The sequence below is a fragment of the Rhinopithecus bieti genome, unplaced genomic scaffold, assembly GCF_001698545.2.
Source record: "Rhinopithecus bieti isolate Rb0 unplaced genomic scaffold, ASM169854v2 scaffold_7049, whole genome shotgun sequence".
Taxonomy (NCBI): domain Eukaryota; kingdom Metazoa; phylum Chordata; class Mammalia; order Primates; family Cercopithecidae; genus Rhinopithecus; species Rhinopithecus bieti.
Genome location: NW_016805922.1, coordinates 735,365 through 753,997, shown reverse-complemented (window position 1 = coordinate 753,997; position 18,633 = coordinate 735,365). Strand labels below are relative to the sequence as shown.

At 37.0% G+C, this 18,633-nt stretch overlaps 1 protein-coding gene across 1 annotated transcript in view; it reads right to left on the bottom strand.

Annotated features, from left to right (window-relative positions):
* The window catches only part of RAD18 (RAD18 E3 ubiquitin protein ligase), an 82,489-nt gene that overhangs the window by 15,250 nt on the left and 48,606 nt on the right, over positions 1-18,633 (bottom strand). The window contains 2 exon segments of the mRNA XM_017874158.1: positions 6,369-6,552; positions 9,875-10,015. Coding sequence (XP_017729647.1) covers positions 6,369-6,552; positions 9,875-10,015 — 325 coding nt within the window.

Below are 18,633 nucleotides of genomic sequence, written 5' to 3'. Positions count from 1 at the left end.
ACTTGTATTTAATATGTATACTGATAATTTTAACTTTAAAACATGATAGATTCTACTCTGAAAAATAGCACTGGACTGACTTTTTCTTCCATTATCCTCCAAGGTTCTGGAGTTACATGAAAACAGTGGAGTGGGGAAACTCATAAACCTGTAACTTTAATATGTCACCTGTTCATTTAACTTTTAATCTGGCCTCAGTGCCTTCTGAGATTTGGAGAACAGCAAAAACAAGCAGGAGAAAGCATTATATCTGAATTCAGAAAACTGGCTTTACCATTCATTAGGATCATGAGATTAAGTCACTTAATTTCTTTTTCAACTGACTCAATCATTGCCTTACCTGCCCCGAAACAGGGGTGCTTCAAATGCTCTTGCTGTCCTTTCTACTACAGAAGCACCATGAGCCTATTTGTCCATGTATGTCCCACCTATTCAACTGTTCAATGGTGTGTTCATATATTAAAAGCAAAGCTTCCTAATTCGTGTGTTCTCCACCTCCCCCACAGGGCAGTTGGACACCAGGCATTAATCCCTAGCCCACAGTGAGATGTAGGGTGGCTGAAACCCATGGCAACATCATCTCTTTATCCTGGCATGCCACAGAAGTACTATCATTTGCTATGTGTGCTGAAGAAAAGGGTTAGGAAACATTGTATTAAAGATAGTAGAAAAAGAGAGAGAGAGAATGCATTCCTTTTAAGTCAATCACTTTAAATTCTTATAAAAAGTAAAGTGCTATTTTTTTTAAGGAAAAAAATATAAGAACATTAGGTTAGTTCCAAATATTGGAGTTCTCTTGGATCTCTACAAAATTCAAGTTTAAAAGAGAATTAAACATTTGTGCTTACATTTAACTTACAAACTTAAGAAACAAAAGATTATCCGCTCTGAGAGTCTAATGCAAGGGAAAATTCTTTTAATTAGCAAAATATCCACTGCTACAACTAGACACTAAACCAAACTCTGAAGTTAAACGGGCAGGGAAACAAAATAAGGATGCTTCATTCTGTTTTTATTCTTTCAACTGTCAGCAGTATAAATGATACAAATAAAAATCAAATAATAAAATACAGGGGGATAATAGAAATCGCTTACAACACTGAACCCCACAAGGAAAAATGAAGTAAAAGACAAGCAACATCCCCAAAATGAAAATTTCCTCTACCACTTAAGCTTTGATTTGATTACAAGCTTCCTTGATAACAGAAACTGAGGGGTTGAGTATGAAGCTGGTGAGGAGACTGGCATGTCTTCAGCAGAGCAAGGCCAAATCTATGTAATACACTCATTAATCCACCCTGAGAGTGCCCAGTTGGACCAGATAAATAAATACCACATATTCCTAGTATGTTATGATTCTACTAAAGGAATTTGGTCTTGACTGGTGGTCCCTTCTAACTTTGAATCTTTTCCTAATTTCTATGGTATTAGTTACCCAAATCAAATGGGTGTCTCTCTTGACTAAGTTTCAGAGTCATTAAATAACACTGGCACTAAGCAATGATTCACAATACTTTGTGACAGTCTTCTGTCAGGCTACCACCAACCAGTATTATAAGCCACTTTATGAGTTTCCAACTAGATGATATAAATTATGTTTGAAGTGATTAAGGTCAGGGACCTTAATCACAAAATTGAAGATAACATTGATGGCAAGATGAAGCATTATTTTATCTGCCACTAAAAGACAAAAAATTGAGGCCAACTTAACTATGATACAATATTTCATTTTCACTTAGAATTTTTAATTGGTACATATCCAGAGAGTTAAATTTAGGTAGACATAGGTTTTTACTTTATGCCATTGTTGTACATATATTTTTAAAAACTGAGTTAAATTGGCTAAAGTATTCCTAAATTGTCTTCATATTCAGACCCCAATTCTACTTCATCATATTTTGACTCAGCATCTCTGATAACTGAGTTTTTCCCACAAAAACTCATCCTCTGCACCACCAAGGAGGTGCAGCATTTCTCAGATGTACTAGACTATTGTTTCCAGGAATTTGATCTAAAACACTGACATCCATTTTGCAAACTGAACTCATAATTTTCTTTGTTTCCTCAATCACATTGCATGTGTTAGAAGATAAGCAGTTTCTGTTAAAGGAGAAGTGTCTGACAAATTGACACTTGATATACCTTAGCAATATTCTTTTGCATTAGTCATGCTGAACAGAATTAGTTATGCTGTTATTGCTTGAAATTTCTTCCATTTATTCCAAGGGATTTGGCCATTTCTCTTGCCTTCAGTCTGTCATGTAACAAATAGGCAATTCTTTACACACATAATGTAACATGTCTTCATATACTTGTGGGTATCTTTCTTTCCTAGATCCTAGTAAGGCACTTGACTGTTTTTCAAGAAAACACAAAATTCAGATCATTCACCCAATGATGAACATTACCTCCCTAACATCAAACTTAAATCTTGCTGCTATTTTTGTGCTTTTCTTCATGCATAATAACTTTTCTGGTTTCATTATTTTGTTGAAGACATATTATGTGACTAACTAATGGAATGCCAATAATACGTGTAACCCAACCCAATGATGATACCATGAAGTGCTGTGACGTACACCCATTGGCAAATACCTCATGACTACAACCAGGCCATCAGCAATTTTAAGTTATTGCTGATTATAAGACATATCACAATTTCAGATATTAAAATGTAAAACTGAAAACGTATGTCTTAAAATGAATAAAATGAGGGCTGTGAAAGCACTTCTAAATGCCCAATCATTTAACTTGGTTACCTCTGTAAAGAAAAAAAAAAAAAGTTTTTAATAAAAAATGTCCAGACATAAGTCCTAATTTCCTGAATTAGGAAGAAAATTTAGTTGATTTGTTTTATGAAGGTATAACAATCATATATTTATCAATGACTCTCACATCTATTATCTCATTTCATTTTCCCAACAGATCTGAGACATAAGATATTTTAATGTGCTTCTCTAAGATACATGGAAATGGACTTCAAAAGACTGAATCAAAAATCACCCGGCAGAACTTGATCTGTAATCCATCAACTTAAAGCCAACTACTTTTCCTGCTACCCCATAGCTGCTTCCTGCTGTATGCTCACTCTTTGACAATATACTCTTGAATCAGTTGCCAAGTGGTCTGTCCTGATATTAAACCAACACCATTATTTAAGGTCCATTTCTCTCTCACTTTCCCTTTAGCCTTAGTTTCTAGGTCTTATACAAGAAATAGACTCCACCTTTTAAGCTTAAAGATCTTAGGATTGATAAAACAGCAGAATGATTCAGAAACAGATATAAAAGAGAACCCAAATAAAATAAAAAATGTAAAGATTACCATACTTAATATTTACAATGAGTAAATATTTAGTATATTCGTACAATTTAAGACATGAGTACTAGAGGAGACACTGCCCACTTTCTCAAAGCAAGTCTAGTAAATCCTTACATACCATCACTAAAGCTAAGCTTCCACAGTGTGCAAGCAAACTTGGTGATTTTTTTCCTTGTTAAAATTGCAACTGGAAACATCTCAAATGTCCATCAACTAACAAATGAGTAAATAAAATGTATATCCATAAAATTAAATATTTGACAATAAAAAGTAATACAGTACTGAAACATGTACAACACAGATGAGCTCTGAGAGCAAACTAAGTGAAAGAAGCTAATCTCAAAAGACTACATATTGTATGATTCCATTTACATAAAATGTCCACAAGAGTCAAATATATAGAGACATAAAGAAGATCAGTGGTTGTCTAGGCCTTGGAGCAGGAGGTTTGGGAAGAAATGGAGAGTAACTGCTAATGGGTGCAGCATTTCTCTGTGGGGTGATAAAAATGTTATAAAATTGTGATGATGGCTGTACAACTCTGTGAATATACTAAATACCACTGAATTGTACTCTTAAATAGTTAACTGTGTGCTATATGAATTGTATCTCAATAAAACTGTTAAAATATGTAATTAGTGTGTACTTCCACTGAGCCATGTACGTGTGTGTGCATGCAGAAATATGTACATATATTACCAACTAAGTATAATGTGAAGTAGAATATAAGTGCTTACATTTTTAAAAATTATTGGATGGTTTGGTCCCTGCTAAACTGCTGTGTCTAGAATAGTGCCTGGAACACAATACATACTTGCTGAATGGCTGAGTGTAATAGTGTAATGTCAGACCCTGTTATGGACAGAGAACAAAAGTTAATCTAGCATCACTATACTTACGTTTGGTTGCTAACAAAAGGATCACTTCACAATGTAGTATAAGGATACCCCTATACGACTCCTATCAAAAGGAAATCATTAAAGATGGAAAAACTTATAATATTACCCAGAATCTTGGTCAGTAGGAAGATAAATAATGAGAAAAGGCTAATCCCCTAATGAAGTAGCAGCAGGAGCAATATGTGACTGGGGATAAGTGTGAAAGCACTTTTCAATTCTTTCAGTGAGCAATGAGTTATAATGATCAGCCTTTGGATTAACCCATTTTAGTAAATTGACCCAATAAAATTTACTCCATATTTCCCTCAGCCATATTTCTTTACCTTTTTTATTAAACCCAGAGACTACTGCTTGCTCTCCTAGTTCCTCAGCCACGGTATACCTAAAAGCAATGACATTTTCCCATAGTCCTCTCATAGTTCAGTGATGCCAACAAGTCTGAATGAGGCTAGGACATCAACATACTCGCCCTATTTCCCATATTCTCACAACCAGATAAAGACATCTGACTGCCCCGTGTTTCCCTTTCAGTTTTTGCCATTCCCAAATGTTCCAAATCATTCTGGCATTCCAAAACATTCAAGCATCTAATGACTATGGTTAAAATCTAACTCTTATTCCCCTGACTTTTTTTTTTTTTTTTTTTCTGTATTTCTATATGTGTGTTTAAAAACAAATACTGCACTGTACTTGCAGGAATGGCCTGATCTACGATAACAAATCAGGCAACCATATGTTTTACCCTCAGTCAACTAGAAATACAATTTTTTGACCTTGAAAATCTTTGGAATGAGATGGGAAGATTTCTCCTTCCTAATACTTCATTCTGACTAATTTGAAACTGTTTCCCAGGTATCCTACAAAAACAGAGGGTCACTGGGTATACTAATAAAAAATTTATTAATAATTCCATTAGTCAGATTAGAAATAGTCTATCATTCTACAGCAGTGTTACTAATTTTTAAATAAACTAATATCAAAGATTAAATAACTTCCAAGACACACTCATATTGACATACTGCTGTTAGCATTTTTTAAATCAGTACAATTCATTCAGAAGGCAATGCCTACCTATCAGAATAATAAATGTAAGAAAAGTGGCCAGGCACGGTGGCTCACGCCTGTAATTCCAGCACTTTGGGAGGCTGAGGTGGGTGGATCACTTGAGGTCAGGAGTTCAACACCAGCCTGGCCAACATGGTGAAACCCCATCTCCACTAACTATACCAGAAAAAATTAGCCAGGTGAGGTGGCACAGGCCTGTAATCCCAGCCACTTGGGAAGCTGAGGCAGGAGAAATGCTTGAACCTGAGAGGTGGAGATTGCAGTGAGCTGAGATCGTGCCACTGCACTCCAGGCTGGGCAACAGAGCAAAACTCCATCTCAAAAAAATGAAAAAAAAAAAAAAAGTATTCAACAGAAACAAAGGAAGAGCTTTAACATAGCATCAGGCACGTAAGTAGAACACTGGAAAAAATGCAGAGCTCTAACAGAAACTGAAGAGTGTGGTAAATTATGGTACAGAGACATAACAAAATACTGTACTCATTTAAAAATAACAATTATAAACATAAGGTATTATGTTGGTGCAAAATTAACTGTGGTTTCAATTACTTTTGTGCCAACCTATAGAAATGTTAACATTTATGACCAGAAAGAAAAATGGTATGTGTGTGTGCATGCATGTGTGTGTGTAAAATAAACCCTATATATTTTAAAAATATCTTTTCAAAATAACTCATTACCAAATTTCTCATTTTAAAGTTTCCCCATCTATTTACTCAGTTAAATTTTCATTTCTTAACACTCCTATGCGCCACGTCTTTCTGATCATCTCTGTTTTCCAATGCAGTTGTTTTATCTCCTTCACTCATTGTCTTGACAAAATTTCACTATCATGCTTTCTTTTCCAACAGTAGGAAAATATCTATAAAAGGCTATAGAGTAGAGATCAAACTCACCCTCTGCACTTCCTTCCCAAATCCTGCCTTGTTACCACTCTGAAGATGACCCAGCAGTTAAAGGGGACTAAAATGTAAGAGTGACACACCATACCACACCTCAAAGCTACTTTCTAATTATTTCTGCCTATCTATGTGTGCATATGATGTAGATATTTAAAATAATCAACTACTGCATGTTTCTTACCTATTGCATGAATCTGATTCTGGTGAAGAAAGAGCTTCTTGAATATCAGTACAGCTAGAAGAATCCTCTTCTCTGTCAGGTTCCAATTCCTCTGGGGAGTCCAGCTTTGATTGAGAAAAGTGGTTTGTTACCAGCTTTGATTGAGAAAAGTGGTTTATTACTGAGGTCATATTATCTTCCTGTCCTAGGAAAAAATAAATTTAAGAGTACGTTAAAACCTACAACTTCTGTACGCCTGTTACTTCTGCAACACTTAATACTGCCATATGCACTTAGTAAAGTTGAAGTATATGTCACATTGATTCCAGAACTCTAGTGACAGCCAGAGAGCAAGAATTAACACTACAATGGTGCTACCTAATTATACTATCCAGCCCATGTTTTTCCAAGATTAATTAGTTTAAAAATAAAATTTATTTTAAAACCAGGAGAAGGAAGAATCTTGTAATTCTAACCAGGCATCTATTAACATATCACTAAGGAATTCTTGCATATTTCATAGATCAGAGAACACTGACAAACCAACGTAAGAAGTATAACCAAAAAAAAAGACTACAGATTCAACTAATAAGACAACCACAATATTTGTCACTATTATATGATAGTGCATCTATCTGGACATTTTTCTAGAACTGTTAAATAGAATCTAATTATTCTCTATGGAAAAGGACAACTCAACAGACATAAGGAATATTTCCATTTGATCCAATACACATCACATTTCCATGCATTCTTTGTCATATTCTCAGCTTTTAAGGTCTCTTATTGCAGACAAAATAAAGACCCCAAAAAGCTGGAAGGATGCAGTGTTTACAAAAATGTGGCATATGGGAATGGCCAATTTTCTACAAATATGAGTGAGAAGAATATCTGTGAAAGATTCTTTAGTGCCCAGGATTCTCCCACTCATCATAAACTCTGCTGGGATTTTCATCTGTGCTGTCCTTAACTTTCAGGAACTGAGGAGGTACTTTCGCATGCAAGCTACACATGCTAATAATAGTACAGAGCTCCTTTCATGTGTTTCCTCACAGAGAAACAGAGCTTTCACACATCACTCCTCAAGACTTGTAGAGGCAAGAGGTCTTCAACAAAGCACAATAAAAATACAATTGTCAAGGTTTGGTTATACAGAGAGAATTTATGGGGAAAGAACATAACACATTATTCAAAAAACCCTGCCAAGTTCATACAGTCAAATTTTTTTCAGAAATAGTTCTAAGTTTTTGTTATAGTGGGAGAACAGCATACTTCACAAGAGTATAATTCCTAAAAATATGTCCCTAATGTCATCTGGCTATCAATAAACTATCATTAGCAAAACAAAACAGCATCCTCTAAAGTATATCTGGAAAAGAGAAAAAGAAGTTAGCCAGGATGACCATCCTGAACCTCTAAGAACTCCTCTTGTAAACAGATACCAGGATCACATTAAGAGGAGCCAATCCCCCAGTCAACTCGGTTCACCCAGGGACTATATTACTCAACCAGTGAGGCGCATGCAAAAAAGCTGTCAAACCAGGGAACAGGAATTCAACTGAAAACAATCTTTTATTTTTGCACATTGTCTGTATTCTTTTCTTACTTCTTCCACTCTTATATACACTTCTAGACAATATATTCCTTCTTGGGGACAAACAGCATTCAATAATCCGTGGGCATAAAAAATAAGTTATCCTTCCTACCTGCCCTTAGATCTCAGAATGCAGGACTTCAAAATAGAGCCTCAGGAGTGAGGCTCAGACATCAGAGCTCCCCAGAGACACACAAAAAAAACAGGCTAAGTTTTCACTTGAGAGAATATGCAACTTGTTCACTTACATGAGCACTTCAATGTTTGTCCTAAAGAGCAACAATTATATTGGTTGTATGATGCTATACAAAATTCATCTTTTCAGTCAGTCTGTGTCTGTCTTCACCTCTCTCACATTCCTTACCCTCTCAGACATCTCATTCATGCACAGCAATCTAAAAGCAGCAATCACCTTTGAACACCAGAAAGAGTAATATTGATGTTCATAAATACATACAAGCCATCAATGATATTCAAGAGAGGTTCAACTAATAAAAAAAAGTTTTCTTAATGGGAAATATTCAGTCAGATTTTCTCAAGTGCTAAACTAGTTTCTAGAAATATTCTTTCACAATTGCATGAACAAATTCGATTTGTTCAAAGACCATGAGTTATATACTGAGGCAGCACCTTATGCACAAATTGTTTATTAGTCACTAGGGAACTGCAAATCAAAACCACAATTACATACCATTTTGCATCTACAATTTTAAAAAAATTTAAAAATCAGAAAATAACAAGCGTTGATAAGGATGTGAAGAAACTGGAACCCTCATGCTTTGCTGGTGGGAATGTAAGATAATGCAGCCACTACGGAAAAGTTTAACAATTCCTCAAAAGGTTAAACATAGAACCAGTATATGAATCAGAAATCCCACTCTAAGCTGAAACTTAGATATCTGAGCATCAATGCTCGTAGCAGCATTATTTATAATAACCAAAAGGTGGAAATAACCATAACAGATAAATGGATAAACAAAATATGGCATATACATACTACAGAATACTGTTTAATCATAATAAGAAATTTTAAAATATGCTACAACACTGATGGACTCTGAAAGCATTATGCTTAGAGAAAGAAGTCAACACACAAAGAAAATATTATACAATTCCATTTATATGAGGTACCTGGAATGGGCAAACTCATAGACACAGAACGTGGAACTGTTATTACCAGGGCTATGAGGCAGAGGGGACAGAAGAGTTGCTATTTCATAAGTGCAGAGCTTGTGCTGGGAATGATGAAATTGTTTTGGATACAGACAGTGGTGATAATTATACAATATTGTGAATGCATTTAATGCCAATGACTTATACATTTATGAAGGGTTAAAAAGATAAATATTGTATTATATATATTTTACCACAATATAGAAAACATGATAAGGAATTTTCTTGCGCACTTTCCCCATTATGATTCTTTTTTGTTCACTAGTCCAAAGCCCAGGCAATAGAATTAAAATATTAATTTCAAATTTTAAAATGGATCAAAGTTAAGGAATGTGCTCTGTATTAGCCTACCAGTATATTAGCTTTAGATTGTTTGGCAGAACATTTCATCAAAGTAAACACCAGTGTTCTATCACAAAAATAATTCACTCTCTTTCAGGATCTCTCAGGATCTCCACCAATAAATTCTACACCTGGAAAACATCCTCAAGCTTAAATAATTAAGAAATTTATGATTTGTCATTAACCGAAAGGATGATAGACAAAAAGAGATCATTTCTTCAGGACATTCTTCCAACCATTTTCTGCACAGTAATAAATCTAGTTTACAAACTGCTACACGAAGTTTGTCTAAAAATACTTTTCCTCATCTCAAAGAACTAGGAACTCCAAAGTAAATTTCCTTGGTTTAATTTTCTTTTCATATTAAAAGTAAATAATGAAATTCAACATATGTCTGTTTTTAATTATAGTTTCTTACCCATGCATACAGAAGATAGCTTTTCTGTAGATTCATCTTCTTTTGTTATTGTTACTGCTTTTTGTGACATTCCAACAATTTTCTTGTATCCTTTTCTAGCCTGATCCACCAGAAGCTGAAATTCACTCTTATGTTTCTTACCTGAAATTCAAAAGATCTTCACAGTAAAGCTAGGACAATGAAAGTTAACCATCTACAACTGACAAACTGAATATCAAGAGGTGTACAAGGGATGGGCGTGGTGGCTCACACCTGTAATCCTAGCACGTTGGGAGCCCAAAGTGAATGGATCACTTGTCAGGAGTTTGAGACCAGCGTGGCCAACATGGTGAAACCCCATCTCTACTAAAAACACACAAAAATTAGCCGGGCGTGGTATCACATGCCTGTAATCCCAGCACTTTGGGAGGCCAAAGTAGGTGGACCATTTGTCAGGAGTTCGAGACCAGCCTGATCAACATGGTGAAACCCTATCTCTACTAAAAATACAAAAAAATTAGCCAGGTGTGGTATTGCGTGCCTAGAATCCCAGCTACTTAGGAGGCTGAGGCACAAGAGTCACTTGAACCTGGGAGGCAGAGGTTGCGGTGACCCGAGATCACACCACTGCACTCCAGACTGGGCAACAGAGCAAGACTCTGTTTCGAAAAAAAAAAAAAAGAGGTGTACCAGACTGCTCAAGAACAGCATCCGTCGGAATTACTTGCAATAAATATAAAAGCTACCAAGCATAAGAATACAAAGGGCTGCAGTGTCATGGAAGATTCTTTTTATCTTCTCTCTTCCTCAAATACAAACATGGAAACATGATATTCCTAGTTTGCTACTCTAGGTTTCTTCCCAAACTCCATTCTCTAGAGAGGCTTTTACATAATCATAAGAGCAAGAAAGATGCACGCTTTCTTAAATATATACAAATGATACCATTCTAACTTCCAACATACAAGAGTACTAAGACTATTCACTGGATCTAAAATAGAAGCCTCTAGGAAAGTTGAATCATAATAACAAAGGATATCCACTCCAGCTCTTTTTCTTCTTCACATTTCTGGCCTGTTTCCCAGTAGAGCCCCTTCAAGATTCTAAGACCTCTCCCAACCAATTCTACCTTATCTTAGGATACTATACTAACTCTAATCTTTATTTACTACCATTTTTAACACCTTTGAATATAATTAACCCTGACCTCAAGATCATCACTATTAATGTATCAATTTGTTCAATAAAGAGCAGTCAGTCATCATCACTGCATGGACTTTACGGCATGTATTTGTGATTATGAACCATGCAGCTGAGGCTGCAGTTTACTTATCTACCAACGTTAAACACTTAGGCCACAGTCCAAAGTAATGTCATAAATCCTGTAAAATTTTTAGAGAGAACCATACTACAAATGGTTAAAACAAAATTTGACACTGTTTTCATACAAAAATCAACAATGTACTTTTTATCACTTGGTTTCTTCCATTTTCCTTAGCACAATACTAAGGCATAAGGAATTTACTGGGTGTAGGGGAAAAAAATTGAGCTTCCGTTGAACTATGGGATTGTCTAAATCTACTCTCCCAGGATTCCAGCCATTCACTGCCTTTGAGCTATGGTATAACTCTGTATGTTGTAGATAACTGAGAGCAATGGAAAATAATTATTGACTATAGATATGCAAAATCCTGTTGGGTGGAGGTTCAATTGACTTCCGTACTCCAATGTGGAAGAAGCCAGTTTTTTGCCCATTATACATTCATTTCAATGTTCCTCATCTGTAAATGTGATGATTCTTTGGCTCCTTCTTTGATCACCTCATAATATCAGCCCTCTCTCTACTAATGAGCTTAAATCTTTAATAAAAACACATGTTCATTTTACATCCATATGAGAATGATGTTACTTGTTTTGAAAATTATCTTTTAACACGAAAAGAGAAAAACTAAATTGTGATGCACAAGGAAGAAAATAGTTGGATTCCTATACGTGAATATTGACAAGCACAGCAAAGACATTCAGGAAAGAATGCTCCTAATTACAATATTTTTATGTGTATGGTACATGTATGAAAACTTCTAGTGAAACTAATGTGTTGGGCTATAAAATGTATGGTACATTTTAAATAAGAGCCTAATTAAAATGTCAGCAAAATAAATATATGCTGGACGTAAAGATTACTGGGAAAAAACTAACTCTTTAGAAACAAGTGAGATCCTATCTAGGATACAAGCTAGGTGATTTCTTTTAAGTACTCTATGCACTTGAGGATAACTATCTTGTACTTCTCTGGCTCCTTGGAATCAATGGGCACTAACACTACCACCATCATTATGTAGTTTCTATTAAGCTAGGGTGACACAGTACTATGGGATCTACATAATTTAGTTAGACCAGGTCTAAGCTATTTTCCTACTAAGGCCACTCCACTGTACACATAAAGACTGGAGATTTAAGAATTAGTTAAGAAATTTGCTAAAGTAATAGCATTAACAGTTAAGAAGGCTTAATGACTTACTATCTTCTGAAGTAATAAAATCCCAGATTTAAATCTAATTACCCCAGAGCTAGGCTGGAAACCAAAAGTAAATGGCAGCCACTACTCTGGCTTTAGCCAGAGAATTCCAATAACCCCTACTCAGAAAACGAAAAATGTCAACAGATCAAGACTAGTAACATTGTTCCCACTTACCTCTTTACTTCATTTTAGAAGATTTGCCATTTGGCAAGGAGTACTGTAGAGTTTAAAATCTCAGTTCTGGTGGGTATATGTCCTGAATTTACCTCTTAGAAGTTTTAAGTGGCTCAGCTAGTCGTGGGAGTGTCCATGACTAAGTACACATTCAACCAACTCATTTTCTTCCAGATTTTGAATACTTGGATCATTCCATCCTTTGTTCCTCTCCAAGTTTAAATGTAATCTTTTTTAGTACCAAGTCAAGCCCTTCACTCCCTGATCACTTTCACTACTCTTCTTCAGTCCAGCCCTTAGAGTCAGAGTGTCTCTGGGTCTGCCCAAAAACCCAGAACCCAGTGGCACAAAAGACTAAAAACAGGCTCTCTCAAGAGTAGAAAAGACACATACCCTTCTACATTGATGCCACTGAGATACTTCGTCTACTTTAAATCAAGAAATGAGTTTGGAGTCAGCTTTCACCATCATACCACCTATTATAGCCAACCAGCTAAACGTGGATGAAGAACAGAGTTTAACAGTTATGGCTAATGTTCACTACAGGCTTATTCATCTAGCCCTGAACTGACTAGTGACACTTTAATTTCATGATCATAATTCTCAAATGGGCATTCAATACTGCTATACAACTCTTGCCCCTTTCCCTAGTAAAGTTTGCTCTACTATTCTCCAAAATATCTATCTTACACTTTCTTCTCTTCATTCAAATATTCAACACTCCCCATGTGGCCCCTCTTAGTTGGTCTCACACTACTTTGAAAAATATAGAATCATTCTAACAGAAACTCTGTCATCTTTCAAGCACCAGTATAACTTGTCTGTGCACTTATGATCTATTTCCCTTGTTCTTACCATGAAACAACTGTCCTTGCTATAATCAAAGGCTAACCTCTAACTTATGTTCGGGATTCCATCATGAAGCTGTGAACAGAGAGACTGTGCCTTCGAACATAGAGTGTGAATTATGAAAACAACTCAGTAAATCCAGACCAGCATTTTTTTCTTATTGAAATAATAAAGAGAATAGAAAGTATCAGAATGCGTTAAAAATGGAAAAGGCAATACCATTTCGTGAAGCCTTTGTTTCAGTCACGTGTATGTATATAGTTAGTAGTGATATAAAATGTTATCTCTCACTGTGGGTTGTAGTCAAAAAGATCAGAAAGCCACTGAGTTAAATATCTCCCAATTTAAATAATAAACTTAAAAAAAAAGCAAACAAAACCCTCCCTTGACCCAACACCGCTCCTCCAGCTATGACCCTATTTTTCTGCTTTCCTTTACACTAAAACCTCCCCCAAAAAGTTGTCTACCTTAATGGTTTCATTTCCTCACCTCCAATTTGGTCTCAATCAACTCTAAATACTTCTGACCTCTAAACACTTCTGAGGCTGGTCTTGTCAAGGTTTGCTGCTTCCAAGCTGTGAAACCCCTGTTCCCTTCTATCTCAGTGAAATGTAATGTTGTCTGTTCACAGCAATGTTTGGCCTAAGTCATGATTTGTTTTCTCTCTATCTCAGAGATCACAGTCCTATGCTACCTTTTGTTTCCCATTATCTGAAAAACCATTCAACATTCACCTGGTTTTCTAGATTTTTTTTTTTTTTTCATGGAGGAGAGTAAATATAGTCTCTGTTATTCCGTCTGGGCTAATAGAAATCTCTATTTTATTTTCGGAGGGGGGAAACAGTTCTTTTTTAAATCAAAATATGTTATTTATGCTAACATGTAATGGGTTCATTGTTAATATTTTTGAAATTTCTTGGTTTTAATTTATTCTTTGACCTATGGGTTATTTTGAAATGGATTATTTAACTTCCAAATATTTGGTGACTTTCCCAAGGGTTTGTTACTGATTTCTAATTTAATTTCATTGTGGTCAGAGAATGTATTTTGCATGCCAAATGAATACTCAAGGTGAACTCTTTGCAGATCACTGGGTTTCTCCTTCCAGCACTCCGTTCTGCAAACTCTAACTCCTTTGGTTCCTCTGATGTCTCAGCTCTTTCTCCTTAACTTAGAGTCTCCAGGCTTTGCCTGGAATACCCACTTGCCCACACTATAGCCAGGAAACTTTAGTATAAAGCTCATCACATTTTTTGCTTACCTCTCAAGGACCCCTATCCTTTGGTGCCCAATGGCCAGTATCTTGAAAATTGCTATTTCATATACTTTGTACATTCATTTTGCTTGTTTTAGGTAAGAGAGTAAATGAAGCTATTTCATGGCTGGAAACAGACATCTCTAAGTTTTAATTGATAATGTGATACATATTAATAGATATGACCCACATAAACAAAAGCTCTTTGGTGTCCTTGAGATACATAATGGCTGGGCTCCTGGCTAAACTCCACCCTCAGCCTGGGACCTTGGCCCTAAGTAAAAACAGCTGACCCCATCTCACCGCCCAAATATTGCCTCTTTGGTCTGCCATGCTTCTATCCTTTGCCCATAAAAATACTTCAGCTGGCAGAGCAACACAAGCAGCTGATGCAAGCAGTCAGAGATGCAAGCTGCTGAGCATCGGGGATACAAGCAGCTGAGCATTGGCGACTACAGACAAATGCAGCTAACTTCAGATGCTGCAGCTTCAGGGAAAGACCACTTTCTTCCCACATCATCCCCTTTCCAACTCCCATCAGCTGCCAGCCATCACCCAATAAAATCCTCCACATACACTACTCTCCAATCCATTTGTGCAACTTCATTTTTCTAAGACGCAGGACGAGAACCCACGTGCTGAAAGGGCAGGGGCTAGGACGCTGCTATGGGGCCTGCACAGAGCCTGCTCCCACCAGAAAGGAGCGTCTGGCTGGTTCCAGCATGTGTTCCCTCTTGCAAGGAGTGGCCAGCAGTGGGCTGAGTGAAAGGATCTACTCCAGTTCCCGCCCACAAAGGGGGTCAAGATCCAGGGAACTATCCCATCATATGGGGGCTCATCCAGGGTATGACAAAGGATGAGCTAAATGTGGAATTGTTGGATCTATCTCTTTTCCAAGATCCTGCCACCTCTCTCTTTCCTTTGGGTAAAAGGAATGTTGATTCTGTTTCCCTTCATAGAGGTCTAGCTGATCTGAACTGGAGTAGAGATACAGTGATTAAAGGAAACCATTTCCAGAGAGCAAGAGGCTCTTATCCCAGACCCCCAAACCCCCACTATTCATTTTAAGCTTTTTTTTCTTTTCTAAGTGAGACAGTTTTTTTCCTAACCTCAGGACTTTGCTTATGATAGGGAAATGACAGAGGAGCCACCCCTGAGGTCATTAGGATGAGCCTTAATCCAATACAACTGATATGTTTATAAAAGGGGGAAATTTGGACACAGAGACACACATAGAGGGAAGATGATGTCAAGAGACATAGGGAGAAGATGGTTGTCTACAGCCAAGGAGAGAGGCCTAGAACAGATCCTTCCTGCATGGCCCTGAGAAGCTCAGGACACTTCGATCTTGGACTTCTAGCCTCCAGAACCCTGCTGACACCTTGCTCTTGGACTTCTAGCTTCCAGAACCACAAGACAATAAATTTGTTATTTAATTGCAGTCTACATGCAGTACTTTGTTTGGGCAGCCCTAGCACACTAATAAAAACACATAATTAGAAATTAATTAGAAATAAGAAACTAATTAGCTGCACAATAAATAACGATTATGACCATTTTATCAAAAAGTTAAACTTTTCTTATATTCTTCCTTGCTTTATTTTTTCACTTATCACTTTCTAAAATACTAGTAAGATATAAACTCCAACAGAGTAGGCTTTTTGTCTGTCTTGTTCATTCCTATATCCCCAGCTTTGAGCACTGTGTCTGGCACATGCTAAGTACTAGAAAAACTTGTGATGGCTGAACGAATGGAATAGTACTATGAAAAAACACAAGATAATGTAAGTACATATAGAAAGAAAATCTTACCTTGTCTGAGATCACAAAGGGTTTCCCAGGGAAACTACAATTGAGCTGATTGACAGTAGGTAGTATAGATAGGGGTCAGAAGCAATTAGAGAAAGACATAGTTCCAGACAGAGAGAAGAGGGTAACAAATGCCCTAAAACACTGAAGGACTTGGTAAAGGAGGTAAAAGATATCCAGAGTGATTGGAATACAAGGAGTAAGGGGAAGAGAAGAGACAAGGCTAGGGAGCTCGGCAGGTCCAGATAAAGGAAATAACAGACTTTACAAACTCTAGCTTAAGATAAATAGAAAGTCCACTGAAGAATTCTTTATAATGGCAGGAAGGCAGCAAGGCAGAAATGGCAATGATGTGAAGACTCAGCAGTTCTGGAAGACAGTTTTGGCTTCTGAGTATTAGGAAGGGTCAAGAGTAGATGGGGGATGACTAGAAAGCAAAGAGATACAAAAGAAGTGTATGGACTCAGGGGATATTTAGAAGACTGAGACTGACAGAACTTGATGGTGAACTGAACATGGGCAGATTAAGAAAAAAAGTAACAAATGAAAGATAAACAATCAGAATGGCAAGCTAGTTATTAGCAACAGTGCTGGAAAGCAGAAAACAATGGAAGGATACCTTTGAAAATTCGGAGAAAAGTATCTTTTCAACCTAAAGTTCTACAAACAGCTAAATTATCAATCAGTAATAAAGGTGTTATTTCCTGTTATGTATGGAATGTTATATATCTCAAGAAATTCCCCTATACCAGGGGTGTCTAATCTTTTGGCTTCCCTGGGCCACACTGGAAGGAGAATTGTCTTGGGCCACACATAAAATACACTAACACTAACAATAGCTGATGAGCAAAAGAAAAAAGAAAAAAAAGAAAAAAAAATTATCACAGTGTTTAATAAAGTTTACAAATTTGTTTTGGGCTGCATTCAAAGGCCATCCTAGGCCGCAGTTTGGACAAGCTTGCATACACCCTCTCTCAGGAAGTTTCCTGGAAAATGTGCTCTACCAAAACAAGGCAAGAGAACAGGGAGACTTGGAACCTGGAAGAAGTGAACCAACACAGGAAGGAGGAGAGCAGAATTCCCAGAAAGCTGGTGACAATACATTCCAGAGGAGCAGCCATGTATTAATAGAAGGCATAAAGGGCAAGCACAGTAGACTGGAACAGGACAACAGAGACTAGGGGTGGCCCTAGGGGAGAAGTTCTTGAGAAAATAATGAGTTATAATCAATGTGTGTAAATGTACTGGAAAGTGATTTACACTTCTGTTGGAAGGTTTAGAGATATATTAGTACTAGGTAAACAGTTAAGCAAATAAAAGAGAATTATTAATTATAAGAAAAACAGGGCCGGGTGCAGTGGCTCATGCCTGTAATCCCAGCACTTTGGGAGGCTGAGGCAAGAGGATCACGAGGTCAGGAGATCAAGACCATCCTGGCTAACACGGTGAAACCCCGTCTCTACTAAAAATACAAAAAATTAGCTGGGTATGGTGGTGGGAGCCTGTAGTCCCAGCTACTCAGGAGGCTGAGGCAGGAGAATGGCGTGAACCCAGGAGGCAGAACTTGCAGTGAGCCAAGATCGCGCCACTGCACTCCAGCCTGGGTGACAGAGCAAGACTCCATCTCAAAAAAAAAAAAAAAAAGAAAAAAGAAAAAAAAAGAAAAACAGAATGTTTTGATGAGAGGAATTATAACCATCTTATGCAAACTACCTGGCTTGAGCCATAAACAATGTATCTAACTTAATACTGATCTTACAAAAACTTATGACATAATATTTAAAGGATGGAAGGGAAGCAAAGGTAGGGCTCAGGACATATAAATGAGCTAAATCTCCATCTTTCATATTAGCACATCAATAGTTAATGTGAAGTTGAAAAACTTCAAGAAATAGCAGAAAGAATACCTTTTTATAAATTGTAAGGTAATTACCAAAAGTAGCGGCAAAAGGCTTGATAGTTGTTCCCTCTAGGGAATGGGAATAGAGGCAGGTTGTTGGAGGAAGCAATAGACTGCTCTTTTATATGATAAGCCTCATAAAAAGTAAATGATTTAAAAAACTACATGTAAAACATTAAGGCCGGGCGCGGTGGCTCAAGCCTGTAATCCCAGCACTTTGGGAGGCCGAGACGGGCGGATCACCAGGTCAGGAGATCGAGACCATCCTGGCT